The sequence below is a fragment of the Podarcis muralis genome, chromosome 18 (genome assembly GCF_964188315.1).
Source record: "Podarcis muralis chromosome 18, rPodMur119.hap1.1, whole genome shotgun sequence".
In the NCBI taxonomy this organism is placed as follows: Eukaryota; Metazoa; Chordata; class Lepidosauria; order Squamata; family Lacertidae; genus Podarcis; species Podarcis muralis.
In genome coordinates this window covers 4,910,710-4,938,077 of record NC_135672.1, presented here as the reverse complement: position 1 = coordinate 4,938,077, position 27,368 = coordinate 4,910,710, and the positions used below count along the sequence as shown (strand labels likewise).

Sequence of the window (27,368 nt, the reverse complement as noted above, 5' to 3'; positions counted from 1 at the left end):
TTTTTTGCCATGACCGATTTGCAGAGACAGAAAGGTGGAATCGGGTCGCCAGGGTCACCTTAAGCGGTTGAAGCAGAACCCAGCGAGGTCTGGAATTGGCACTGGGCCCTGGAAAACAGTCTGCAGAGGGAGTGGAGATTTAAATCCCTTTGGCAGCAGGCCTTCCTGCGTCCAGTCTTGTACCAAGCACCACTCGGAGTCTGAAAAGTTGGCTCGGAGCTTGAGGAAGCAGGCAAGCAGTGTTTCTGGGGAGGGAGAAGGGGGGGTGTTGTTGTACACACACGGGAACAGATTTAACAACTGCACGGAGCTGGCAATGATTAATCTGTTCCTTTTCGGAGGAGCGAAGGAAGGGGCAGAAAATAAATAGAAAGGTGTGTGCTTCGGGGAGCGGGCAGGGTGGGGGCACCTCTGCAGCCAACACCTTCTGGTTGGGGGGGGGGAGAGGGTCACATGACTCACTGCTCCAAAGGTAACAGGAAGTTGTGGTGATTAAGGTAACCTTTGCAATCATGAGCTCCCCGGAGGCAAGGGAATAGGAGCCGTCCAGGGATCCAGGAGGGACGAAAATCAAGGTAAGAGAGAGAGAAATAACTTGCGTTGTGGGTGCCCCTCCTGCCCTCCTCACCCTTGATGAAATGATCCAGAAAGGGAGGGTTTGCTTTTTGCAGCGAAAACGTTGCGGGTCCCGGTGCACAGAGGGGTGCGTGCCATTAAGCCCTACTCAGAGTAGACGCTTTCAAATAAGGGTGTAGCTTAGTCAGTGTGGACAAGGCTGGGTTAGATGGACCGAGGGTCTGTCTCTCTAGAAGGAAACCTCCTAGGTTCCTGTTCAAACCAGCCCTTTGTTTAGAACAATGAGGACTAGGACCTTGCTTTATTTTTTTGTGGTAGAGCACCCATAGACAATGGCATTGCAAAACTTCGTTTTTAATTTTGAAAGGCAACTGTGATTCGGTTCAGGCATTTTTTTAAAAAAGCGAAAATTCAGTAGGTTCCTCTTTAAATGCAAACTGAGATTCCTCACCCATCCCTAGTGGTCAGAGCAATGTGTTTCCTCCTCCTCTCATCTTGCTACAATTTGGGGAGCATCCGAGGGAAGTAAACACCTGTTTCGCATGGTCCCGAGTTCAAATCCCCAGATAGGGCTGGAGGAGAGTTTCTGTCTGAAACCCTCGAGAGCTGCTGCCAGTCAGTGCAGGGAATACTAAGGTCAATGGGCCCAAGGCCCATGTTCCTGTGACCCACTGAAAGTAATGAAGAGAATGTTATACATGAATAAAAATTTTGTCCGAGTGTGAAGGCAATTAATATGGGTTAATTGCCTTGCAAAAGAATTCACACCTCCGAATTTTGCAACGCAGTTCTCCAGCTGAGTTGTTGTTGGCATCTGAGAGACAATGGAGTGCGCCTCCGGGGGTGAATTCAAACCACTCAAGTGATGTCCCTGGGGTGCAAGTCTGGGCTGTGTGTCTGGAGGTCCTGGGCTGCCCCAGGTGAAAAGACCCCCCTCTCAGCTTCACTGATGGGGTCAAAAGGAAAGCCGGGCAAGACGCTTGGCACCAGTTTGGCTGCAGGAGTTGCTGGAAGGAGTTGCGTACAAGGCGCCATCTAAACACTTTAGGGACTCCACTCTGGATTTGTGGGGGTTTAATCCTTTGCAGCAGAGGTTGAGGACCAGAGTTTTCCTTCTCCAGCTGAGTAATGCATATAAAAAATGTGTATATGAGGGCAAAAGGCACCAAAGAATTTTTTATTTTTTTTAAAAAAAGCATTAGAATTCATTCTATTAAGGGAATTGCTTTGCACAAATGTGTCTATGGGGCAGAAATTGCATCAAAAATGTGTATACAGTGGTACGTTGGGTTACATACGCTTCAGGTTACAGACTCTGCTAACCCAGAAATAATACCTCGGGTTAAGAACTTTGCTTCAGGATGAGAACAGAAATCGTGCTCCGGCGGCGCGGCAGCAGCAGGAGGCCCCATTAGCTAAAGTGGTGCTTCAGGTTAAGAACAGTTTCAGGTCAAGAACAGACCTCCGGAACGAATTAAGTACTTAACCCGAGGTACCACTTTATTGGGAACAATTCGTGCTTTAAAAAAATGCTGTTGAGTTTTCACAATGACTTATACAAATATATCACAATCTGAGTCTGAAATGCTGGGAAGCTGCTGCCATTCAGTGTAGGAGGGCAAAGAGCCCTGTTTAAACTCAATGAGGACTAGAATCTTGATTTTTCTTTAGGGCGAAGGACCCTAGATCAGTGGGAGAGACTCCAGCTTGAAAGTAATCAGGGAAAGTGCTTTATACAAACCCTAAACAGAGCAGCCATGCTCTGAGTTGCAGCCACCCAAAATCCGATTTTGCCCCTTCTTCGCTCTGAGCGACTTTTTAAACTGGGGAGTTTTGATTATCCTTTTCTCGTTTTCTTTTGCCAGACTTGACTCTGAACCACAAAGCTCTCATGCGGCTCAGAAATCCAAGGGCCGCAAAGCAGAATGGGAGGCATCTTTTAAAAACAATTAAATTAAAAAACCCATGCATGCACATACACAAGGAAAATTCCTTGCAACTGCAAGGAATGCAGCTTTCAAACTAGCTCAGGGAGCGTATCTCAAGCTCCCAGAAATGCACCCATTGTCTGGCAAATCGCTCCCTTCTCTGAGCAATGATTGTTGCCTTTTAGGACCTCGGGTCTCAGCCAGGCGGCCAGGGAGAGCCCAGCTTGCAAGGTCTGAAAAGAAACATTCCTTATCGCCAGTTTGCATTCGTGGAGGAAATGTTCTGCTCTCTCTCTCTCTCTCTCTCTCAAACTGAAAAAATTGTGAACGCCAGTAAATTAGAAGCCTCAAGGCTGGGAGAGAAATGTGGCCTTTGGAACTGGGAGAGCTGAAAGCGACAGAGCCATCCTAAGCACTAACCATGTCTACTCATAAATCATAATTCAGTGAGGCTTGTTCTTAGGCAGCAGTGGAGAGACTCCCCTATGAAGAAAGTTGGCAGTGTTTATGTTTTAGATGAAAGGTGAGTGGGAACGTGGTAAAGGTAAAGGGACCCCTGACCATTAGGTCCAGTCGTGGCCGACTCTGGGGTTGTGACGCTCATCTTGCTTTATTGGCAGAGGGAGCCGGCGTACAGCTTCTGGGTCATGTGGCCAGCATGACTAAGCCGCTTCTGGCGAGCAAGAGCAGCGTACGGAAACGCCGTTTACCTTCCCGCCAGAGTGGTACCTATTTATCTACTTGCACTTTGACGTGCTTTCGAACTGCTAGGTTAGCAGGAGCAGGGACCGAGCAATGGGAGCTCACCCCTTTGCGGGGATTCGAACCGCCGACCTTCTGATTGGCAAGTCCTAAGCTCTGTGGTTTAACCCACAGCGCCACCCGCGTCCCCGGGAACATGATAGAAGTATGCAAAATTGTGTGTGGCCTGGAGAAAGCAAATAGGGGAGAGTTTTTCTCCCTCTCTCATAAGACCAGAGCTGGTGGGGATCCAATGTTGGAAGAATCAAAGCAGGTGAAAGAAAGTGCATGCAGAGCATGTTAAACTGTGGAGGCAGTGATGGCCTGGGCGGCATTTAAAGAGGAGTAGACAAATTCACATACCCTCTAACATTTCGGGCAGGCAAAGTGAGACACACACACTCCTCACCACCAGGATCTCTGCTCTCTTTTTCTGGCATGTTCCCGATCATTCTCACAATTTCTGCCATTATTATTATTATTATTATTATTATTATTATTATTATTATTATTATTATTATCATATCCCGCCCTTTTCCTTGACGGGGACTCTTGTTGTTGTTTAGTCGGTTAGTCGTGTCCGACTCTTCGTAACCCCCTGGACCAGAGCACGCCAGGCCCTCCTGTCTTCCACTGCCTCCCGCAGTTGGGTCACACTCATGCTGGTAGCTTCGAGAACACTGTCCCACCATCTCGTCCTCTGTCGTCCCCTTCTCCTTGTGCCCTCCATCTTTCCCAACATCAGGGTCTTTTCCAGGGAGTCTTCTCTTCTCATGAGGTGGCCAAAGTCTTGGAGCCTCAGCTTCACGACCTGTCCTTCCAGTGAGCACTCAGGGCTGATTTTCTTCAGAATGGAGAGGTTGGATCTTCTTGCAGTCCATGGGACTCAGCTTACCACTAAAAATTTATTCCAATTCTGTTTCTCTGTGGGAGGCGTTGCACACGATCCCTTCCCTCGTACGTTATTATTTTTTCCTTTGCAACAACCCTGCAAGGTAGGTGAGGCGGAGAGGTTGCCATTGGCTCAAGGTGACTGAGGTTGATGGCTACGGTTTCGTGAATGGCCTTTAATTGCACAGCCTCACTTGACGAAAACCAGGCCCCGGAAGACGAATTGTCTGGGGCCCGAATTCAAGAATTCGGTGGAAGGCCACCGTTGTGCCTCCTTCCATTGGTGGAGGGTTGGAAGAGAGAGAGAGAGAGAGAGAGAGAGAGAGAGAGAGAGAGAGAGAGAGAGAGGAAGGAACTTCTGAATGCTGGGAGGTGTCGCCGGCCGCTAGTCCCTAGGGAGGAAGCCTCGTCCCATTCAGAGACGGCTCCTGTCCTGGCATGCGCTGGGCGGACGACAGCAGGGGACGCAAACAAGAGCAAGCGGATCATTTATTTAGCAGGCGAAAGGCGAGAGCCGGGCTCCGGTGTCCGGCTTTGTCTTCGCAAGAAACGGCCTTGAGTTCCAGGTGCCGGAGAGAAAGGAAGGAAAGGGACAACGAGGGGGCGACCCAACTGGCGCTCTGGGGCTGAGGTCGCCGGCGGGACGGCTGGCAGGGGTAAGAGAGCCTGAAAACAACTCTTTTGTGAGGCTGGGGAGGTCTGGGCTGCCGCAGGGGGGGAATCGACCCTCTTCTTGCAACCATCAGGCTCCGGGGTTGGGATTTCCGTTCAATTCTTTGCTGAATTTGTATTTGCACCTTTCTCTCTCTCTCCATGAAGTTGGGCTGGACGTGGTTTTCTCCCTCTCCTCATTTCATCTCCACAACCACCTTGCGAGGTAGGTTAGGCTGTGAGAGGCACTATGACCCAGTGAGCTTCATGGCCAAGCGAGAGGATTTGAACCCTGGTTTCCCAGGTCTTAGTCTGCTGTGGGGGTGGGGGAAGGCAATGGCCAGTGTCTGAAGGGTCTCAGGGGAGGAAAGTCTGATCTCTGGCATCTCCAAGCAGGGATTTGGGGGTGGGAGGAGGGACTCGATTCAGTTCGCATTCAAAGGGCCGCCAACTCGCCTCGTTTTTGAAAGAATACGCCAACAGCAACACCACCGCCGTTGAGAAGTTGCACCTCTCCAAATTTGCAGCAAAGCGAGGTGTACAAAAATGCGTCGTATGTATATGTATGTACGCACACAATATATCAGGGAAACTGAAAGATGAATTAGAGTAGCAGGCAACTGCCTTGCAAAAAGAAAACGTGTTCGCCAAGCAAAATTGCATGTGCGAAAATAAAAAATTGTCCAGTAGCACCTTAGAGACCATCTAAGTTTGTTCTGGTATAAGCTTTCGTGTGCATGCACACTTCTTCCGATGCATACACAAAAAAGCTTATACTCAGAACAAACTTAGTTGGTCTCTAAGGTGCTACTGGACAATTATTTTATTTTATTTTATTTCGACTGTGTCAGACCAACACAGCTACCTACCTGAATCTAGATCCATATGCTAAAACGCGGATGAATTTCCATAAGGGTGTTTTTCCCTCATGAAAGTTCAGCTACCCACGTTTCCACATCGGTTTGTGGCTTTTTTCTTAATAGAAACATAAGATTGTAGAGGTGTAAGGGATCCAGAGGATCATCTCGCTAAACCCGTGCAAGGATCCTGCCCTGGGGGGGCTCAAACCTTGCTGACCCCACTGCACCAGGGAACAAATAATAAATAATCAATCCACCACCTTTTAAAATATATATATATATATATCATGGGGAGCCTTCCAGAGTGGCTGGGGCTACCCAGCCAGATGGGTGGCGTATTATTATTATTATTATTATTATTATTATTATTATTATTATTATTATTATTATTATTATTTAGAGGTGTTGGAACTCACCATGAATGCCTCCCTTGTTCTCTTATAATGGCAATGTCACCCACCTGAGTTCCAGCGACTTCCTGCTGGGAAAAAATCTATTGTTAATATTAAGCTGTGTATTCAAATACACTTTTGTAGTCGATTGCCATTTTTATTATTATTATTATTAATATTATTATTATTATTAGGCTGTCTATTCAAATACAGTGGACGCTCGGGCTGCGAATGTGATTCGTGTGGGGTGCACATTCACAACCCACAGCTGCATGTTTGCGCATGTGCGGGTTGCATTTCGGTGCCTCTGTGCATATGCAAAGTGCAATTTATCGCTTCTGTGCATGTGCAACCGCCAAAACCTGGAAGTAACCCGTTCCTGGGTTTTGGCAGTCTGTAACCCGAAAAAGGGACGCGGGTGGCGCTGTGGGTAAAAGCCTCAGCGCCTAGGGCTTGCCGATCGAAAGGTCGGCGGTTCGAATCCCCGCGGCGGGGTGCGCTCCCGTTGCTTGGTCCCAGCGCCTGCCAACCTAGCAGTTCGAAAGCACCCCCGGGTGCAAGTAGATAAATAGGGACCGCTTACTGGCGGGAAGGTAAACGGCGTTTCCGTGTGCGGCTCTGGCTAGCCAGAGCAGCGATGTCACGCTGGCCACGTGACCCGGAAGTGTCTCCGGACAGCGCTGGCCCCTGGCCTCTTAAGTGAGATGGGCGCACAACCCCAGAGTCTGTCAAGACTGGCCCGTATGGGCAGGGGTACCTTTACCTTTACCTTTAACCCGAAAAAACGCAACCTGAAGCATCTGTAACCCAAGGTATGACTGTATGCCTTGGTAACCACTTTCACTTGCCCAAATGAAAAGCTCTCAGAGATGCTCAGCATATCCCTTTGTGTTCCTTTCCAGGTCTCCTCCTCCTCGAAGGTCCTTCCCGGGGGTTTGTGACGCTCTGGCTGCCAGCCCCCCCCCCCCCCCGAAGCATGTATAGCACCAAGAAGCCCTACAACAGCCCGCCCACCGGTTATGGGCCCCCCGGCGAGGACTACGGCTACGACATCCACTCCCCTCCGCCGGGCTCCTACTACATCGAAGACGTCCCACAGCACTTCTACAAGTGGAACTCTCCCCCCGGGATTGTGAGGATCCTGGAGGGCGTGGGGGTCCTCCTCTGTGTTGCCATCTTTGCCTGTGTGGCCTCCACCCTGTCCTGGGAGTACGGCTACGGCTATGGCTACGGGGGCTCGATGGGCAGCTACTACGGCGGAGGCATGGGAGTCTATGGTGGGAGCACCTACGGCGGGATGGGCATGGGGTACTACGGAGGCATGGCCAACCCGCGCTCGGCCAACGGCTTCATGCTCGCCATGTCGATCCTCTGCTTCATCGCCCTGCTGGCTCTTGCCATCACCAGCCTCACCAAGTCCAGTGGCTCTCGCTCCCGGAGGTTCTACCTGGTGGTGCTGGTGTTGTGCGCCATCATGGCATTCGTCATGTTGATTGCCTCCATCGTCTACGTCGTGGGGGTCAACCCGCGGGCTCAGATGTCCAGCAACTACTACGTCAACCCCATGCTGGCCATGTGCAACTCGGTCTACACCACGGGGGTCTACGCCAGCCAATACCTCTACCACTACTGCATGGTGGACCCTCAGGAGGTAAGGGAGGTTCTGAGGGCGGCAACGCGGAAACAGGGCCTTTCCTGTGGAGGTTCCCCACTTGTGGGAAACTCTCCCCAGAGTGGCTTGCCTGGCGCCATCCCGTCAGCAGCCAGAGCCAGGCCAGCAATTAAAAAAAACTCCACTCTCAGTGAACTCTTTCATTCAAAGAAACCAAAACGGTGCAGGCCTAGTGATCACAGCAGCTCTTCCCAGTAGGTCAGTTGCAAGAACTGAAGGTCCCCGCCTTCCCACCACTGTCTAAGTCTTCTCCTCCTCTCCTGGGTCTTTCCAAAGAAATCTGAGACTTCTTCACCTTGCTTATCTCTCCTCTGCTCTTTTCATGCCTCTTCTGGTTCTGGGAGAGCAGAGGGGAGGGGAGCTGGTTGCAGCAGGAGGGGGAGACCCCTGACTTCTTTGACAGCTTGTCTCATCTCTGACACTTGGCCTCTGTCCTCTCCAACCTGCCTCTGATTCTGGACTTCTCTCTGATACCAACTCTCCCTGCTCACGAAACCCTGTTACCTTCTGACACCTCCTCCCCCTGTAAAGGTAAAGGGACCCCTGACCATTAGGTCCAGTCTTGACCGACTCTGGGGTTGCGGTGCTCATCTTGCTTTATTGGCCGAGGGAGCCGGCATACAGCTTCCAGGTCATGTGGCCAGCAGGACTAAGCCGCTTCTGGCGAACCAGAGCAGCGCATGGAGTGGTACCTATTTATCTACTTGCACTTTGACGTGCTTTCGAACTGCTAGGTTGGCAGGAGCAGGAACGGAGCAACGGGAGCTCACCCTGTCGCAGGGATTCGAACCGCCGACCTTCTGATCGGCAAGTCCTAGGCTCTGTGGTTTAACCCACCTCTGACCACTCGTCGTTGTCCCACCACAAATCCCCTGGCTCTGAGCCTCCTTCCCCTGGGGGGTTCCCTAGCTGGTGCCTCCCACCCCTCATCCAAACAGCCCCTGGCGCAATGCTAGATATCTTCAAGCACCTAACATTTCTAACACCTAACATTTCCTTCCATTTCACACCGTCCTTGGGCTTTTAGCTATCTACATGGCCCTTTAGAGTGGGTGGGCTGTTTTGATGTACTCCCCCCACCCGTGCTTTTAAGGTGTGTATGTTGTTGTTGTTTCGTAAGTCGTTCTGTGAGTGACCACGGCAGAAGCAGCAACCAATAAAATTAGCTAATAATAGTCATTATAATTCCCAGCAGAATGAGCTGGTGTGAGCAACAGACAGAGAGGGGACCCTGGAGGATGACCTCGTCCAGGATTACCAGCCATGCTGGACCCAGGGGTTTCTGGGAGTTGTCAGTCCAGAGAGCCTCCATCCCTGCTCTAAGCAAACTTCCCTGACCCTGACGCCCTCCAGATATGCCTGGACTTCTTCCATCATGCCTGACCCCTAGGGACAGCTGGCTGGGGCTTCTGGGAGTTGGAATCCAACAGCATCCCTTGGGGCTGCTGGTTCCTCCTCCATTAATTCTCCTCAGTCTTTTGGTGCTCGTCTTGGCAAGTTGCTAGACCTCATGACTGCTTGGATGGCACCTGTAGGATTTCAGAAGCTCATTTTTCTGACTGGAGGAAGATTCCCAGGGAGGAAGGATTGGGGGGCGGGGAGTTGGGTATGTGGGGAGGCCTTGGTTGACCACAAACTTGACATGAGCCAACAGTGTGACGCGGCAGCTAAAAAAGCCAATGCAATTCTGGGCTGCATCAATAGGAGTATAGCATCTAGATCAAGGGAAGTAATAGTGCCACTGTATTCTGCTCTGGTCAGACCTCACCTGGAGTACTGTGTCCAGTTCTGGGCACCACAGTTCAAGAAGGACACTGACAAACTGGAACGTGTCCAGAGGAGGGCAACCAAAATGGTCAAAGGCCTGGAAACGATGCCTTATGAGGAACGGCTAAGGGAGCTGGGCATGTTTAGCCTGGAGAAGAGGAGGTTAAGGGGTGATATGATAGCCATGTTCAAATATATAAAAGGATGTCACATAGAGGAGGGAGAAAGGTTGTTTTCTGCTGCTCCAGAGAAGCGGACACGGAGCAATGGATCCAAACTACAAGAAAGAAGATTCCACCTAAACATTAGGAAGAACTTCCTGACAGTAAGAGCTGTTTGACAGTGGAATTTGCTGCCAAGGAGTGTGGTGGAGTCTCCTTCTTTGGAGGTCTTTAAGCAGAGGCTTGACAACCATATGTCAGGAGTGCTCTGATGGTGTTTCCTGCTTGGCAGGGGGTTGGACTCGATGGCCCTTGTGGTCTCTTCCAACTCTATGATTCTATGATACCTTCTGCCCCAGTTGCCTCTGCTCTGTTGTTTTTCCGTATTGCTCAGAGGTGCTGGCCCCAGGAAAAAGAGCCAGGCTGGTTGAAAAGCAAACACCAGGAACCTATTTTGTTTCAAAGCAAAAGGACAAATCGGAGAGGTCGGTTTCAGGGCTGGGCAGCAAAACAATCGGTCCATTAAACTGGGCACACCCAGAAACTGCCCAGCAGATAAGATAAGAGCGTCTGGGTGCGATCCACACCCAGTACAGGGTGAATGGCCATGGGGGACTCGTGAGTCGCCCAGTAGTTTCGCACAGTCCAGATGGAGCTGAACCATTAGGGCGAATGGGGCTGTGTCCCACAGAGTCTGCTCTCAGCCAATCAGCTCCCTCCTCTTCAGCCTAGAAGGAGTGAGGGGGAGAAAACGAGTGTCATTTGGCCCCGCCCTTCACAGGCTCTGGCTCCGCCTTTCATTGACTCTGGCTCCGCCTAGTATTGGGCTCCTTTGCCTTCCATCCTCCCAATCACAGAGGGTACCAGCTACACTCTGGTCCAATCAGAGCTTCTCACATTCCCATGAGTCATGACCTCATTTTGTTTACCTGCGAGGTCACCTTGCCCCATATTTGCCCCCTTGGCCACTTCATTCTGCGGAACCGACCCTATTATTGGTTCCATATAAAATACCTATTTCACAATTGTAAGCATTCGGCCACTAAGTACAGCAGCAGCCAAACTTTGAAACTCCCTGCCGATTGATTTCAGTCTTCGCTGTGCTCTGTTTGGCGCCTAAAAACATTCTTGCTTAGAAAAGCCTGCCCATATATTCAGAGAAGTTGATGTGAGTTCTAATCTGTTTTTAGTTTATTGTCATCTCAACTTCCTGAAAGTCTTAGGTCATTATTATTATTATTATTATTGATGTTTTAATTGCATCTTTTTTTGTGCTTTGAGATTTGCTTTGTTTTTTCACAATCAAGTGGGGTGTACATTTTAGCAAGCAAAAGAATAGTCGCGTCTCCAAATCTATGTGCATCCCATATATGGAGGGGGGAGTGAAATGCGCTCTGCACATGCTCAGAGACCAATGTACTGTTATATCTCCCAGGGCTGAGAACCTTGGTGTTTGATGCTATACACACTTTTTTTTCCACCCCACAAAAAAACAACACACCAGGCGATCGCCATCGTCTGTGGCTTCCTCCTCGTGATCCTCCTGTGTGTCATCTGTTTCTTCGCCCACAAGACGCGTCAGAAGATGTGGCAGTATGGGAAACCCAACGTCTACTGGGACAAGCCCTTGGCGTTCCAGGAAGGACCCAACGTGGAGGAATGGGTGAGTGTGGGGCTGTGTTTGGGGCAGATGAGCTCTTCCACGACCCCACGATCCAAGCATTACCCTCCTCTCTCTCTGTCTCCCCTTCCTCTTCCAAAGGACAGTGGAGAATTCAAGTGGGGAAAAGCTGGAGAGGAACCATAGAATTGTATAATAATAATAATAATAATAATAATAATAATAATAATAATAATTCTATTTATATCCCGCTCTCCCCAGCCGAAGCCGGGCTCAGAGCGGCTAACAACAGCAAAACAATAAAACATTCTAAAATCATTTCATTATAAAATTAATTCCAATCAAATTAATGGCAACCATTGGGCTACAAGTTCTGTGAGGGTTGCCAAAGGAGGGAGTCAGGCTGTGCCCTGGCCAAAGGCCTGGTGGAACAGCTCCGTCTTGCAGGCCCTGCGGAAAGATGTCAAGTCCCGCAGGGCCCTAGTCTCTTGTAACAGAGCGTTCCACCAGATTGGGGCCACAGCCGAAAAAGCCCTGGCTCTGGTTGAGGCCAGCCTAACCTCCCTGTGGCCCAGGACCTCCAAGATGTTTTTGTTTGAAGACCGTAAGGTCCTCCGTGGGACAAACCAGGAGAGGCGGTCCCGTAGGTACGAGGGTCCTAGGCCCTATAGGGCTTTAAAGGTCAAAACCAGCACCTTAAACCTGATCCTGTACTCCACCGGGAGCCAGTGCAGCTGGTATAATGTGATCCCACGGCAAGGACCCCGTAAGGAGTCTCGCTGCAGCATTCTGCACCTGCTGCAGTTTCTGGGTCAGCTTCAAGGGCAGCCCCACGTAGAGCAAGTTACAACAATATTTGGAAGGGACCCACAAGGGTCATCTAGTCCAACCCTCTGCAATGCAAGAATCCTACCCACAGCCGTTCCTGGGGGGGCTCAAACCACCAACCTTCTGGTCAGCAGCAAGGCGCACTGACCCATTCCGCCACAGCAGCATTCTTAGGAGGGCGGCTCTTTTGCTCTTTAAAATGTGGCCCTCCTGATCTCTCCATCTGGCCCTCAGAAACCTCCTCCGGCCACACCCCCTCTCCTCAGGCCACACCCTCTCTCTTCAGACCACACCCCTCCCCAGCCCAGCTTCATTGCTCCGCCCATTTCCCCTTCTCTCCCCGCCCACCAGTGGCATGTGACCTCTGGAAAGCTAATTGGACGGCTTTCATCAGCGAAGCTGAGCCAGATGGATCCAGTGGCTGAATTGGCCACTGTTCCTATTAAATTTCCAATGAGGGCTAGAAGCTTATGTTGTTTTAACGTAGGGTTACAGCTCCACAGTCGATCGTGCACAAGGTCCTACGTTCAAACCCCCAAGACTCCCTCTTTGAAAACCAATCCTTTTTAAAAACCATGCAAGTCGCTGGCCTCTTGTTAAATTGTCACTACCTCTTGTTAAATTGTTTTGCAAAGGCGTCACCTGGTGGGATTTCGGCCTGCGACGTTCAACAGGGAGGGAAATCTGTGTGTCTCTGAAAGAGACTCTCGCTCTGCGCTATTTGCTTGCGATACCCTCTGGTTTCGGTTGCGTCAATGATTAACCAGGCTCCCGGTGCCCATTTTACGCACAACTTCATGCTCTGAGAATTCACGCCTGCCAAACACCTTACAGTTCGGGGCACCCCCAAAGCGGAGAGCAAGTCTGAGAAACTTTTGCCCCATTTCAGAAGGGGTGGGGAGGCGGAAGACACACACACACACACAAACACACACACACACACACAGTTGCTGAGATCCTTGCAGCAAATTGCTGGACGAGACGGACCTCAAACTTCTGAGCCCCAAGAGTGCCGAGTCAGGATTAGAGCGTGTAGATCAGCCAAACTAAAGCAGAGAGGCCTGTACCGTAGCGAATGGTACAGCCCCCGCCTCACATGCAGTGAGCCACACGTTTGCGCTCCCCCAGGGATCTCCTTTGGAAATGTAATAAACGGAAATCTGCCCTTATTCCCTTATGGGGCACACAAGAGTCCTTATAGAGTCCTTTGCAGGTTCTCCATCGGTCGGAGAAAATAACAGAGGCCAACCAGAGAATATTGAGAAGCAAAGCGGCTAGTAAGCCTGGTCTTTATTGATCTGTTGCAACAGGGTGCTCCCCTCCGGAAACAAGGAGGAACCCAGAACCAAGGTGTGTCTGCCCTTATATAGACATTTTAAATTGCCTGCCCTGGAGTTCAAGACCACCCCCAGAAACATCATACCTACATCACAGAAAGGGCGGTCTACAGCAGAAATCTGAGTGCGTTGTCTGACAGGTTACCTGTTAATGCTTACTTGATTGAATTGCCTGGGGAGCCTGGCCAGTCTTTTGTAATGATAAATACTTAGTTCCTGAGCCAGGTCACAGGCTGACACCCTATTCATATCTTAAATGTGCCCTTAACACAGGATTTGTGACGAAAGAGACAATGGGGAGGTTTCCCACTTTGACCTTGCAGAGAAATATTTGAGGTCAATTTGTTTAGGACTTTTTTTCTGTGGGGTTTCAGACATGTGGTTTATATATTTATGTACGTGTTTGCTTGGTACATTTATGAACGTTTATTATATATCTAAGACCTTAAAATTCTTATAACAGAAATAATTCCAGGCAGTGAGTTGCTGAGTGACCCCCAGAAAGATTTCCTCAAGGGAATGTGGCCCTCATGATGGAGGGGTGGGAAAGCCTCCTTGTCCCCACTGTTCACAGCTCAATAATAAACCTTGCAGTGCATAATTAGACTGCGGAACTCCCTCCCACAGGAGGCTGAAATGGCCACTGAAATGACAAAAGGATTGGTGGGGTGCCTGGATTCATAATTTACTTAATTTACTCACCAGCAGGAGCAGCGTTTAAACTCACAAAAGCTGTATAGCATGGGAATACTAAGCCCTTTTCATATCTTGTTTGGATATATGCAAACAGAGCTCCCCTCTTTCTCTTGCAATGAAAAGACCACAACGGTTAAGTAAGTTTAAAGCACTTTACTTACAAAACGTCAGATTCGCGCGTTCATCCAAGCAGCAGCATGCAGAATATTCTTGGGTATAAAATATGGAAGGAGAGCTTCAAACGGATGCTCAAAGCTTGGAGCTCGCTTAGGCACGTCTGCCTGGGTCAGTTCGGTGAGAGAGGGGGAACAGGAAGAGAAGGCTTCACTTCCTCCCTCATTGGAGAGGAAGCTGAGTCTAGGACTCTACCTCTGTGGTCTTAACCCCTTCGTGCACTAACTAGTGCTTGTGTATAGCTATGTTTGACTGCAATTTCCCACCAGCTCAGCAGAAATACCGTATTTTTCGCACCATAGGACGCACTTTTTCCCTCCTAAAAAGCAAGGGAAAATGTGTGTGCGTCCTATGGAGCGAATGCAGGCTTTCGCTGAAGCCTGGAGAGTGAGAGGGGTCGGTGCGCACCGACCCCTCTCGCTCTCCAGGCTTCAGGAAGCTATCCGCTAGCCGCGGCTAGCGGAGCGCTGCATTAATCCCGAAGCTTGGGGCGCGCGGAGCTCAGCGCGCCCCAAGCTTCTGGGTGCCGGCAAGGTCTCGCTAGCCCTGGGAGAGCCCCGCGACGTTGCGTGGCTCTCCCAGGGCTAGCGAAGTGCCGCGCTAATCCCGAAGCTTGGGGCGCGCGGAGCTCAGCGCGCCCCAAGCTTCTGGGTGCCGGCAAGGTCTCGCTAGCCCTGGGAGAGCCCCGCGACGTTGCGTGGCTCTCCCAGGGCTAGCGAAGTGCCGCGCTAATCCCGAAGCTTGGGGCGCGCGGAGCTCAGCGCGCCCCAAGCTTCTGGGTGCCGGCAAGGTCTCGCTAGCCCTGGGAGAGCCCCGCGACGTTGCGGGGCTCTCCCAGGGCTAGCGAAGCGCCACGCTAATCCCGAAGCTTGGGGCTTCGGGATTAGCGCTCCGCTAGCCGTGTCTAGGCTGCGGATAGCAGCCTGCTTCCCGGAGCGCCGGGCGCCCTGAAAGCAGAGCTCCAGGCGCTTCGGGAACACATCCGCAGCATGGGGAGGCTTGCAGGAGTTCCCCACAGGGCTCCCCATGCTGCGGATAGCAGCCTGCTGCCTGGCGGGTGGGGCGCCCTGAAGCAGAGCGCCCCTCACGCCAGGCAGACATCCGCAGAGTGGGGAGGCTTGCAGGAGTTCCCCACAGGGCTCCCCACGCTGCGGATAGCAGCCTGCTGCCTGGCGGGTGGGGCGCCCTGAAGCAGAGCGCCCCTCGCGCCAGGCATACACCCGCAGAGTGGGGAGCCTTGCAGGAGTTCCCCACAGGGCTCCCCACGCTGCGGATAGCAGCCTGCTGCCTGGCGGGTGGGGCGCCCTGAAGCAGAGCACCCCTCGCGCCTGGCAGACATCCGCAGAGTGGGGAGGCTTGCAGGAGTTCCCCACAGGGCTCCCCACGCTGCGGATAGCAGCCTGCTGCCTGGCAGGTGGGGCGCCCTGAAGCAGAGCACCCCTCGCGCCTGGCAGACATCCGCAGAGTGGGGAGGCTTGCAGGAGTTCCCCACAGGGCTCCCCACGCTGCGGATAGCAGCCTGCTGCCTGGCGGGTGGGGCGCCCTGAAGCAGAGCACCCCTCGCGCCAGGCATACATCTGCAGAGTGGGGAGCCTTGCAGGAGTTTTTTCCTTTATTTCCCCCCCCCCAAATTTTTTCCTTTATTTCCCCCCCAAAAAACTAGGTGCGTCCTATGGTCCGGTGCGTCCAATCGTGCGAAAAATACGGTAATCAGAATACTTCCTCAGCCATGCACTGCTTGTACCGCAGAGCAGTACCTTGCGGAGAGTAAAGACCTCAATCGGCTATCCTTACTGAGTGTGCATGGGTGGGTGGGCAAAGGAGGAATTTGAGAAGGAAGTGCTGAACAGGTTTTTCAGCAAATCCAAGAAAACTTGCTTTAGTTTAGCTTTTTTAAAAATGCAAAAGGTGCATTCTTTGTAATTTTGCAAAATAGACTCATTCACCGCATGAAAGGTACTCCCTGGTGTTGATTTTTTAAATTTAATTTCCCAGTTTTCAAATGACTGCAGATTTTGACGGCTTCTACTGAGCACTTGGGGGTAAAAGAAATAAATCGAAAGCAACTGTTGTTGAGATATTTCGTTCTAGACAGAGCTTGCAACATTCCTGGAGGAGAGCAGGACAGGGGGAGTCCCGCCTCATTTTCTGGGGAAGGAGCTCAGTCCCAGAGTCCAGGGGGCAAGGAGCCAGTTAACTCTTTCCTCCCTGCCAAAGGGGCCTCCTCGTGGTTCAAGGATGCCGACGGGGACACGGAACAGATACGGCACGCATCGGGACATCCCGTGACACCTTGTACAACAGGGGCAGAGATAAGCAGGGAGTCAGGGATATGGTCTGCACAGCACAGGCCAGCAGGGTGCAGCGTACAGGGAGAGGGGTTGCATGTGTCAAAGATGTTTCAGAACTCAAGGACAGACGGGCAGAACAGACTCCACACATCGTTCGTTTTCACGCTCTTTGCTGGAAGATCTGGTGATCTGCGGCCTTTGAAAATGTACCTCTGGCTTGGATTCTCATCGTATCCCAGAACTGTGGAGCTGGAAGGGACCCTCTGGGTCATCTAGTCCAGCCCGCTCCAAGGCAGGAATATGCAGCTGTCCCATACGGGGAGCGAACCTGCAACCTTGGCGTTACCAGCACCACGCTCTGAGCGACTGAGCTATCCGGCCTCTTCACCCGACAGAGCTACAATTCCCAGAGCTCCCTAAGGAGAGGGATTGATGGTTGAACCCAGTGCTTTTTTCGGGGGGGGGGGGACACAGGGGTACACCCCCCCCTAAACTTTTTGTGAACCTTTGTACTTTTGTCCATTCACTGTATTTATTTAATAATAATAATAATAATAATAATAATAATAATAATAATAATAATTTATTACAGTGGTGCCTCGCAAGACGAAATTAATTCGTTCCGCGAGTTTTGTCGTCTTGCAATTTTTTTCGTCTTGCGAAGCACGGTGTCGGGAAAGTTTTGGAAAAGCTTCAAAAATCACCAAAGTCTTCAAAAACCTCAAAAAAGGCTACCACACCGCGTGCTATGAGTTGCTCCTCGAAGTCAAGTCGCAACTGTATTAACGGTGTTAAGAAAAAGGAAACAAACTTGCAAGACGTTTCCGTCTTGCGAAGCAAGCCCATAGGGGAAATCGTCTTGCGAAGCAGCTCAAAAAACAAAAAACCCTTTCGTCTAGCGAGTTTTTTGTCTTGCGAGGCATTCGTCTTGCGAGGTACCACTGTATTTATACCCCGCCCATCTGGCAGCCACTCTGGGCAGCTTCCAACAAAACACTAAAATACAATAACCTATTAAACATTAAAAGCTTCCCTATTTTCCCCAATTTGAACTAGAAAATGGTGGTGTTCTTGAGTCGAAATGAGAGTCGTCCCGAAGCATTTTTTTAAAGAAAAAAAAGCAGTGGTTGAACCGTTCTGGGAACTGTAGCTCTGGGAGGCAGAAGAGGAGTCTTCTAGCACCCTTTAAGGAAACTACAGTTCCCAAGATTGTTTGTGGGGGGCGGGGGAGCCATGTTTAAAGTGGTACAATGCTTCTTTAAATGCAACGGGGCAGTTGGAGCCTGAATAATGTCTGTCGGTTCTGCTGGGTCTTCTCCGCAACATGATTTCGCTTGACAGACGGCTTCCTTAGACGGGCAGGAGATCCTTTGAAGCTTCTGGAGCCCCAGGTGGTCGTGGCTCTGTAAAAAAGCCCGGAAGGAAAGGAGGAAAGGCGTTGGGGGAGAGAGAGAAGCAGCTGCACCCTCTTCCCCCAGTTGAAGTCATCTATGAGCAAATAGTCTGCCCCCCAGATGCATGGAAGTCCAGCAGGAGACTTGAAATGTCCCCACGCCTCCCCCCAGCCCAGGCCGTTCCTCGTGAGGAAATGCCACGGGTGTGATCCGGCCTGCGGGTTTTCCAGCAAAGACCCTGGCATGTGTAATAAACAAAAATCTGTCCTTACAGTACAGTCGTACCTCGGGTTACAGCCTCTTCAGGTTGCGTTTTTTCAGGTTAGGTAAAGGTAAAGGTACCCCTGCCCGTACGGGCCAATCGTGTCCGACTCTAGGGTTGCGCGCTCATCTCACTCTAGAGGCCGGGAGCCAGCGCTGTCCGCAGACACTTCCGGGTCACGTGGCCAGCGTGACAAGCTCCATCTGGCGAGCCAGCGCAGCACACAGAAACGCCGTTTACCTTCCCACTATAAAGCGGTACCTATTTATCTACTTGCACCTTGCAGGGTCGTTGAGAGAATTAAAACAGGAAAATCCACACATCTCCAGAATTTGTCATGTGGTTCCACAGCCAAGTAAGCTGTACAGAAATGCATACACTGAGGGGAAGTGTGTCTAAGAATGCATTTTTAAACAATTTTTAAAAATATATGCATTGTGTTAGGGAACTTGTTTTGCAAAAACGAAAAACAAAAACAAGTGTCTGGATACGGAGAACTCTGCACCCAAATTCTGGTGGATTTTCATGACAACTTTTTATTAAAAAACAAAACAGAAGCAGCGATGGTAATTTTATTTTATCTATTTGTTGCATTTATATCATGGGTTTTCCCCTTCCTCGTTTGATCCCCACAACCACCCTGTGAGGAAGGTTAGGATGAGAGTCAGGGACTGCTCGCACCCAGGTCACCCAGCGGCCTTCATGGCCGAGTAAGGATTCAAACCATGGTTTGGCAGCTCCTTAGTCCCATACTCTAACCAGGTTGTGGCAGGGAAATGTGAAAATTATTCACCCATCCTACATTGGCTCCCAGTACATTTCCGAGCAAAAGTCAAAGTGTTGACGCTGACCTTTAAAGCCCCAAACGGCCTCAAAGGCCCAGTATATCTGAAGGAGCGTCTCCACCCCCATTATTCTGCCCGGACGCTGAGGTCCAGTGCCGAGGGCCTTCTGCCGGTTCCCTCACTGCGAGAAGCCAAGTTACAGGGAAACAGGCAGAGGGCCTTCTCAGTGGTGGCACCCGCCCTGTGGAACACCCTCCCACCAGATGTCAAAGAGAACAACAACTACCAGACTTTTAGAAGACATCTGAAGGCAGCCCTGTTTAGGGAAGCTGTTCATGTTTAATAGGTTATTGTCTTTTAGTGTTCTGTTGGAAGCCGCCCAGAGTGGCTGGGGAAGCCCAGCCAGATGGGCGGGGTATAAATAAATAATTATTATTATTGTCACGGTAAAATCTGGGTGCGGGGCTGCTCTGCCATCCAGCTCGTCGGACTAAGTCCGCGGGTCCCTGCGGAGGAAAATGAGCTCAGCCGGGCACAGGAGCAAACTGCAGAAGATCCAAGTTTATTGCGCAACAGGTTCAAGGCGAGATTGAACAGCGAGAAAGGGGTGACATGAACTTTTGAAACTTCCCTCCATGTCCCAGAATACAGTGCAAAATACATCCCAGTTACATCATGAATACATTAAGAAGATTTTGGGTTACACAGGTTACATCATGAATACATTAAGAAGAGGTTGGGTTACACAGGATTAACATATGGAGGAGGGAGGGGGGAATATGCAGAGCTGGAGATATGCGCAGATAAGCACATCCTGAGTACCGGTGATGAGAAGACTATGGTCCATGTATGCATAGTCTGCCACCTGGCATTGCCCGGAGGAAAGGCTTGGCAGAGTGATTTGACAGGATTAGGGTCTTGACACCTTACTTGAGGGATTATGAAGGACAGGGGAGGTGTCATGGAGAAATTGAGCAAATTGAGCAAATTGGCACGTTGATTTTCTATGAATTTTATAGATTTTAGTCCCTTTTGACATTGACAATTGGAAATAAATGGATATATTGTAGCGAAGAAGAAGGTGAAGAAGACATGCCCCCCCTTCCGTATCAATTATTATTATTATTATTATTATTATTATTATTATTATTATTATTATTATTATCCTTACCTGAGAGGCAACACCACGTCCCAGAAGGGCCCCGATTCAGGGGAAGGTTTCAGCTGGCACCATAACAACGCCTTTCGTTCCTTTCGCAGGTGAAGAATGTCACCGACGGGGCCAGCACCCATGATGAGACAGCAACCCTGAACTACTCCGAAAAGCCAATGAGCCCCACCCATGCCCCAGCCAGCCCCTACAACTACAAGGTCTCCGCGAATGGCTACTACCCAGGCGAAAGCCAGAGCAGGTGAGCAGAGAAAGCGGAGTTGTTTTGAGTGGTGCACTGTGAAGAAAAGAGGTTGTTTTTCTCCCTCTTGCATAATGCTGGATTTGCGGCGGAATAACGGGGTTAAACATGTATCGTTAAACTGTGGAACTCTCTGCCACAGGAGGCAGCAACCGTCCCCAATCTTGATGGCTGTAAAAGAGGACTGGACAAAATCATGGGGGAGGAGGGGACTATCAAGAGCCACTAGCCAGGATGGCTCCGCTGCCTCATCTGGCAGCAGCGACACTTCTGAATCGCAGGCACAGGAAGGGAGTGTGTTCAGGTCTTGGGTTCAGGTCCCGCTTGCCGTTTAACTCTGCGCTTAAAAAATGCTTGTAGGATTTGTTATCGTTATTAGCTGGGTGGCTCAGTGGGTAGAGCATGAGACTCTTAATCTCAGGGTTTGAGCCTCTCGTTGGGCAAAAGAATCCTGCATTGCAGGGGGTTGGGATAGATGACCTTCGTGTGCCCTTCTGGCTCTACGATTCTACGATATCAAGAACAACAGAAACTGTGAGAATGATCAGGTACATACCTGAGAGTAAATCCTAATGAACTCAATGGGACTTACAGTAGTTCTGAGTAAAAATGCTTTGGATTGCAGCATGTCTTTACCCAGTTACCTGGGAGTAAAGGTAAAGGGAGGTAAAGGGACCCCTGACCATTAGGTCCAGTCATGGCCGACTCTGGGGTTGCGGCGCTCATCTCGCTTTATTAGCCGAGGGAGCCGGCGTACAGCTTCCAGGTCATGTGGCCAGCATGACTAAGCCGCTTCTGGCGAACCAGAACAGTGCACAGAAACGCCGTTTACCTTCCCGCTGGAGTGGTACCTATTTATCTACTTGCACTTTGACGTGCTTTCGAACTGCTAGGTCGGCAGCAGGGACCGAGCAACAGGAGCTCACCCCGTCATGGGGATTAGAACCGCCGACCTTCTGATCGGCAAGTCCTAGGCTCTCTGGTTTAACCCACAGCGCCACCCGCGTCCCCAAAGGGCAGTCACCGTTTCTAAACTACTCTTTATTTACACTATAGAGTGGTACCTCGGGTTAAGAACTTAATTCGTTCTGGAGGTCCGTTCTTAACCTGAAACTGTTCTTAACCTGAAGCACCACTTTAGCTAATGGGGCCTCCCACTGCCACTGCGCTGCACGATTTCTGTCCTCATCCTGAAGCAAAGTTCTTAATCCACGGTACTATTTCTGGGTTAGCGGAGTCTGTAACCTGAAGCATCTGTACACGAGGTACCACTATATTACACAGACACAGAATCATGGTGCTCTCTCATCCAGCTCCGAGAGAGAACAGGCAAAAGTGAAAGTACATCACATAATACATACAGATAGGACTATATCTGGTTCTCACGCTTCCTCTCAGACAGACCGTGTGATTTCCACTAATCACAAAATACAGCCTCGAAGGAGTGAAATTGCTAACAAGCCTGTCGTAAGCTCTGGCGCCCCCTCCTGTCAAGCTCCCTTCCTCCTGCCCTATGAGTCCCCAAAGGGCAGCCGCTGTTTCCCAGCTGACTTGAGCTCTACTCATGTGTAACCTTGGGGTCTCCTCTCCAGCCCACCTTCCTACACGCAGACCGCCAACCCCGCCTGGACTTTCAGCTCCAGCACGCTGGAAGGGAACGCCCGGGAGAGCGCCAGCAAGCCCTCCGGCCGCAAAGGGCGTAGGCGGAGAAGGAACCCCGAACTCGAGGAATCGCAGTACGAGACCGACTACACCACGGCCGTGGAGTCCGGAGACGAGCGGGACCAGGACGACTGGAAGAGGTGAGCCACAATATCTATATGCGTCAGCGGTTTTCAAAGGGTGTGGCACCCTTCCGAATTCCAGCAGCACCCAGCACGACGCCAAAATTCACCTGCCTCTAGACTTCAGTTCCAAGTCATTGTTCACTTCCAGTGATGTTTCCACCCAGTACATTTCCAGGCAGAATTCAAAGTGTTGGTGCTGACCTTTAAAGCCCTAAACCAGGGGTCCTCAAATTTTTTAAACAGGGGGCCGGTTCACTGTCCCTCAAACACTGTCGGGGGCCGGACTATAGTTTTTAAAAAATGCATATTTATGCGGAAGTCGCTCCCCTATTTTTTTACTCAAGGGTAGACCCGTTGACATGAGTGGCCATGCCTAACCCGGGTCCGTTCATTCCAGTGGGCCTGCCCACTGCGTAAAAGTTAAGTTGGCATCACATCCCACCAGAGCGCAACAACTCCTGGGTAAGTGCGCACCATGCAACGGTCACAACAATATTGTGGCAAGGTCTCTGCATAATCGCCGGCTCCGTGCAAGCGCCACACAAATCTTCTTGCAACGATCATCCCCTCCACTTTGCATGCTCCGTGCACTGCCTCCGCTCTGCACCGCACCGGCGCTTCCCCTGAGTGCAAATCGAAACGTCGCAGCTTCAGATTGGCTGCAGGAACTTCCTGCAGCTAATCCAAAGCTGCGGCAGCATCACCTCCTGCCCAGATGCCATGCCAGCGTCGCGGAAGTCAGTCGCCGCGTGGTGAGGCATCTGCAGGGCATGGGAACTGACTGAGTGGGTGACAGGGTCCGCGGGCCAGATTTGCAAGCCTGGGGGGCCGCATCCGGCCCCTGGGCCATAGTTTGCCAACCCCTGCCCTAAACAGCTTCGGTCCTGTATACCTGAAGGAGTGTCTCCACCCCGGAAACCAGGATCTGTCTCCAAGGGCCTTCTGGCAGTTCCTTAACTGGCAGAAATGAAGCTACAGGGAACCAGGCAGAGGGCCTTCTTGGTGGTGGCGCCCGCCCTGTGGAACGCCCTCCTGTCAGATGTCAAGGAGATGAGTAACTACACAACCTTTAGAAGACTTATGAAGGCAGCCCTGTATCAGGAGGTTTTTTATGCTTGCTGTTTTTATTATTGTTTTTAGGTTATGCTGTACGCCGCCTGGAGTGGCTGGGGAAACCCAGCCAGATGGGTGGGGCATTATTATTATTATTATTATTATTATTATTATTATTATTATTATTACCATCACCGGTTATATGAACGGTTGTTCATTGCGCACCTTCGCCCCCTTTTCCACCAGTGACAAAATCGCTCTGGAGATCAAGGTGGGTGAGAAAAGGTTGGGTTGGTGATGTTACAGGTACTAGCCATGATGTGCTGAGCTCTGTCTGCTCTTCAAATGAACATAGGAAGCTGTTAAGAGCACAGGTCCAACCAGCTCAATATTGTCTACGCTATCTGGAAGCAGCTCCCAGTCCCACCACTGGGGGAGCCTGAGGCCTTCTGGAGAAGCTTATAAAGCTGGATTCTTGATGTTTTTATACGTGTTGGAAGCTGCCCAGAGTGTCTGGGGCAACCCAGTCAGGTGGGCGGGCTACAAATAATAAAATTAGTAGTGGTGTGCCCCCATCAAGGGAAGGAAGGCACTGAATCATGGGTAGGCAAACTAAGGCCCGGGGGCTGGATCCGGCCCAATCGCCTTCTCAATCCGGCCTGCAGACGGTCCCGGAATCAGCGTGTTTTTACATGAGTAGAATGTGTGCTTTTATTTAAAATGCATCTCTGGGTTATTTGTGGGGCATAGGAATTCGTTCCCCTTCAGAATATAGTCCGGCCCCTCACAAGGTCTGAGGGACAGTGGACCGGCCCCTTGCTGAAAAAGTTTGCTGACTCTGGAACTAAATTAAAGTTTTCTTCTGTGCTGGCAAACACTTTGCTGTTCCCAAAGGGTCGCCACACCACGATAGGGCCATGTGTATGTTTTAAAAGCAAGGCATTCCCCATCAACCCTCCCACACCGTGTGGGTTTCTCTTCCGTCCCCCATAGCCTGTATCCGCCAATCACGTCGGACAGCGTCCGCCAGGACTACAAGCAAGAGTTTGACGCCGACCTCAAGCGCTACAAGGTGTTGTGCGCCGAGATGGACGCCATCAATGACCAGATCAATCAACTCAGCAAACAGCTGGACTATCTGCCCGAAGACAGCCTGCAGTACCAGGTAGGTTGTCCCGTCCCCCGGGCACCCGGGCACCCGGAGCAAAGGATTGTGGGTAGAAATAAGGAAGAAAGGAAATATGGGCAAGCACTCAGCTCTGCGGAGACAGAAAACGTAGGGATATACCGTATTTCTTGCTCTATAAGACGCACCAGACAACCAGAAGCACCTAGTTTTTGGAGGAGGAAAACAAGAAAAAATATATTCTTGTCAGAGCTGCCCTAGGTCCCAGCTCACAAAGGACCAACACCAGTTCGTTGTTATATAAAACAGTCTTTATTGAAGCTCAGTTTCGCTTTCACAGCCGCGGCGCACAGCTCTACGTCTCAAACTCTAGACCGCCGAAGCTCCGTCTGAGTCTCCTCCCCCCAGACACCAGTTTAAGACTCTAGCCTTGCTCCACCTCTTCCTTTGCTCTTTCCTCCTCTGGGTCCGCCTGTCCGCTGAGGTCTTCCCCTTCCTAGACTCTTCTGACGCTGAGTCCCCTGAGTCCTCCCCCTCCCTCCGGCGGGCTTTAGGACCTGGTTCCCAATCCGGGTTTTCTGCTGTCCCGCGCGCCTGTACATTCGAACTTGGCGCGCGCACCCAGCCGGTCACCTTCCTCCTGACTGTTACACTGCTCCTGTCACTGCTTCCCCCTTTGGGGAGGCTAGCTGGATCTGACCTCCCCTCCGTTCCCCCACTCTCCGATAGAGGCGTGGTCAGCCCTGACTCATCTTCTCTCCCTGCTGGAGGAGACGCTGGCCCTGACACATGGGACTCTTCCCCCCCGCTACGCTCTGGTGGGGAAGCTGGTCCTGATCTCCCGCTGCTGCTTTGGGAGTCCCCGCTGGCCCCTTGCTTCTGGTGCGTCCCCCCTGGGACCCCCCTTGCCCTGGCCATCGGCGCCCCCTTCTGGGAATCTTCTGATTCGCTGGAGAGGCTCATGGAATCTCTCGGGTCACTGTCATTCTCCCCTCCGCTGCCCTCAGATTCTTCCCCTTCGCTCTCCATTTCCTCTCTCCCCTGTGCCTCTGCTCCTGAGCCCCTGACAATTCTGAATCTCAGAAGCCAGAACAGCAAGAGGGATCACTGCGCAGCGAAAGCAGCAATCCCTCTTGCTGTTCTGGCTTCTGGGATAGCTGCGCAGCCTACATTCGCTCCATAAGATGCAGACACATTTCCCCTTACTTTTTAGGAGGGGAAAAGGGAGTCTTATAGAGCAAAAAATACGGTAAATGCAGACAAGGAATAAATTCGTATATTCGTGAAAATGGCAAAGGTGGATTATACAGGGGCAGGTTGCCTTGCGAAACTGGGTCTGTTGGGTGAAATTGCTTTGCAGAAATGTGTGGGGCGGGAGGAATCGTAGAGCTAAAGGGGACCCCAAGGGTCATCCACTCTAACCCCCTGCAATGCAGGAATCTTAATGGGGCTTGAACCCTCAACTCTGAGATTAAGTCTTGTGTTCTACCCGACACCTTCCCACCAGGGCTTCCTTTAGACCAGGCATAGGCAAACTCTGCCCTCCAGATGTTTGGGGACTACAATTCCCATCATCCCTAGCTAACAGGACCAGTGGTCAGGGATGATGGGAATTGTAGTCCCAAAACATCTGGAGGGCCGAGTTTGCCTATGCCTGCTTTAGAATAATAATGATTGCAGACTGACATGGAAATGTGGAGAGCTGAACTTAGGATGGTGAAAACAGAGAGAGACCGAGAGTGCGTTACCAGGGATGCCCTGAGATAGACTGCTCATGAACAGGGAGGTTCCACATACAGGACTCTCCTGACTTTGACATCTTTCTCCCGCAGGGGGTGGCTGAAGAATACAACCGGCTGAAGGACCTGAAGCGCGTAAGTGACACGTTTTCCTGCCTCCCCAAAGGGGCCGGGGAAAGAGCTGTAGCCTCTGCATGTTGGAGCGGCCAGCATGCCCAATGGTCAGCGACGATGGCAGAGTGGTGGAGGCCAGCAATACCAGGAGGACAGTGGCTTCACCACTCCTGATCTACGCTTCTTAGGGCCAAATCCAGATTTGTGTGTGGCCCCTAAACACCCACAGGCCCCTTGTGCACTAAAGGAGGGTTGGGATGTAGGGGGAAGACAGAGCCTTTGTTTTTGCCCTCACGGTGGCCAAATATCCCAAAGAACCTAGGAATCCAGGTAGACTGCAGCTGGACTGGAGGTTCCATTAGAACGTCAGAAGGCTGCTGGATTCAGCAGCCACAGTGGCCAAATACTCCTGAGAAACTGAATCCACCCAAGTTGGTGGCCTCCTGGAATTTGGTTTTATAGATGCTTTAGCTGAGATTCCTGGATTGCAGGGGGTTGGACTAGATGACCCTCGGTGTCCCTTCCAACTCTACAATTCTGTGACACTAGGAAGGTCTATTCCAACTCTACCATTCTGTGAAAAGCTGGGTTGAGAAATATATTTTAATCTGAGGCCCGAGCGAGAACACTGCGAATTGTGTTTTGTTTCCTAACGCGTTTTCCTCGCAAATTCACGCCGCAGACTCCCGACTACCAGAGCAAGAAAATGGACAGCAAGTCTCTGCGGAACAAGCTCTTCCACATCAAGCGGATGGTCAGCGACTACGACAAGAGTCGGGCGTAACCTGGACAGAGGGACGAGGCAGGCAGCTGCGGGGGCAGATCAACGCTCCCGTTTTCTGCAGAATTTGACCCCCGAAACAAGACAAGCAGGGACGCTTTCTTTCCAGCTGTACATATGTCAAGATGAGCTCTTTTATCCATTCCCGTGCCAATTTTGCAAAACCATTTTTTTAAAAAAACAGCTCCGTTTTCTGGGACCCTGGAACTCTGAACATGCATGGGGGGGGGGGGAATCTAGGAAATAGAAGAGGCAGAACTTACAAATCTTCATTTAGACAGAGCACTTTCTTATTTTGGGTGCCAAAGAGATTTTTTAAAAACCGTGGG

At 50.9% G+C, this 27,368-nt stretch overlaps 1 protein-coding gene across 2 annotated transcripts; it reads left to right on the top strand.

Moving 5' to 3' along the window:
* The first annotated feature begins 423 nt into the window (after nt 1-423).
* On the top strand, nt 424-27,265 carry LOC114588448 (occludin-like). 2 transcript variants are annotated; one of them, XM_028713749.2, is made up of 8 exons: nt 425-575; nt 6,942-7,690; nt 11,144-11,302; nt 20,288-20,439; nt 22,032-22,241; nt 24,273-24,444; nt 26,238-26,279; nt 26,941-27,265. In XM_028713749.2, exons 2-8 carry the CDS (start codon nt 7,016-7,018, stop codon nt 27,040-27,042), a joined length of 1,512 nt encoding a protein of 503 aa, XP_028569582.2. In that variant the 5' UTR covers nt 425-575; nt 6,942-7,015; the 3' UTR covers nt 27,043-27,265. The 2 variants fall into 2 exon arrangements, with proteins under 2 accessions (XP_077777901.1, XP_028569582.2); XM_077921775.1 differs by lacking the exon at nt 11,144-11,302 and having other exon boundaries at nt 424-575.
* The last annotated feature ends 103 nt before the right edge of the window (nt 27,266-27,368 follow it).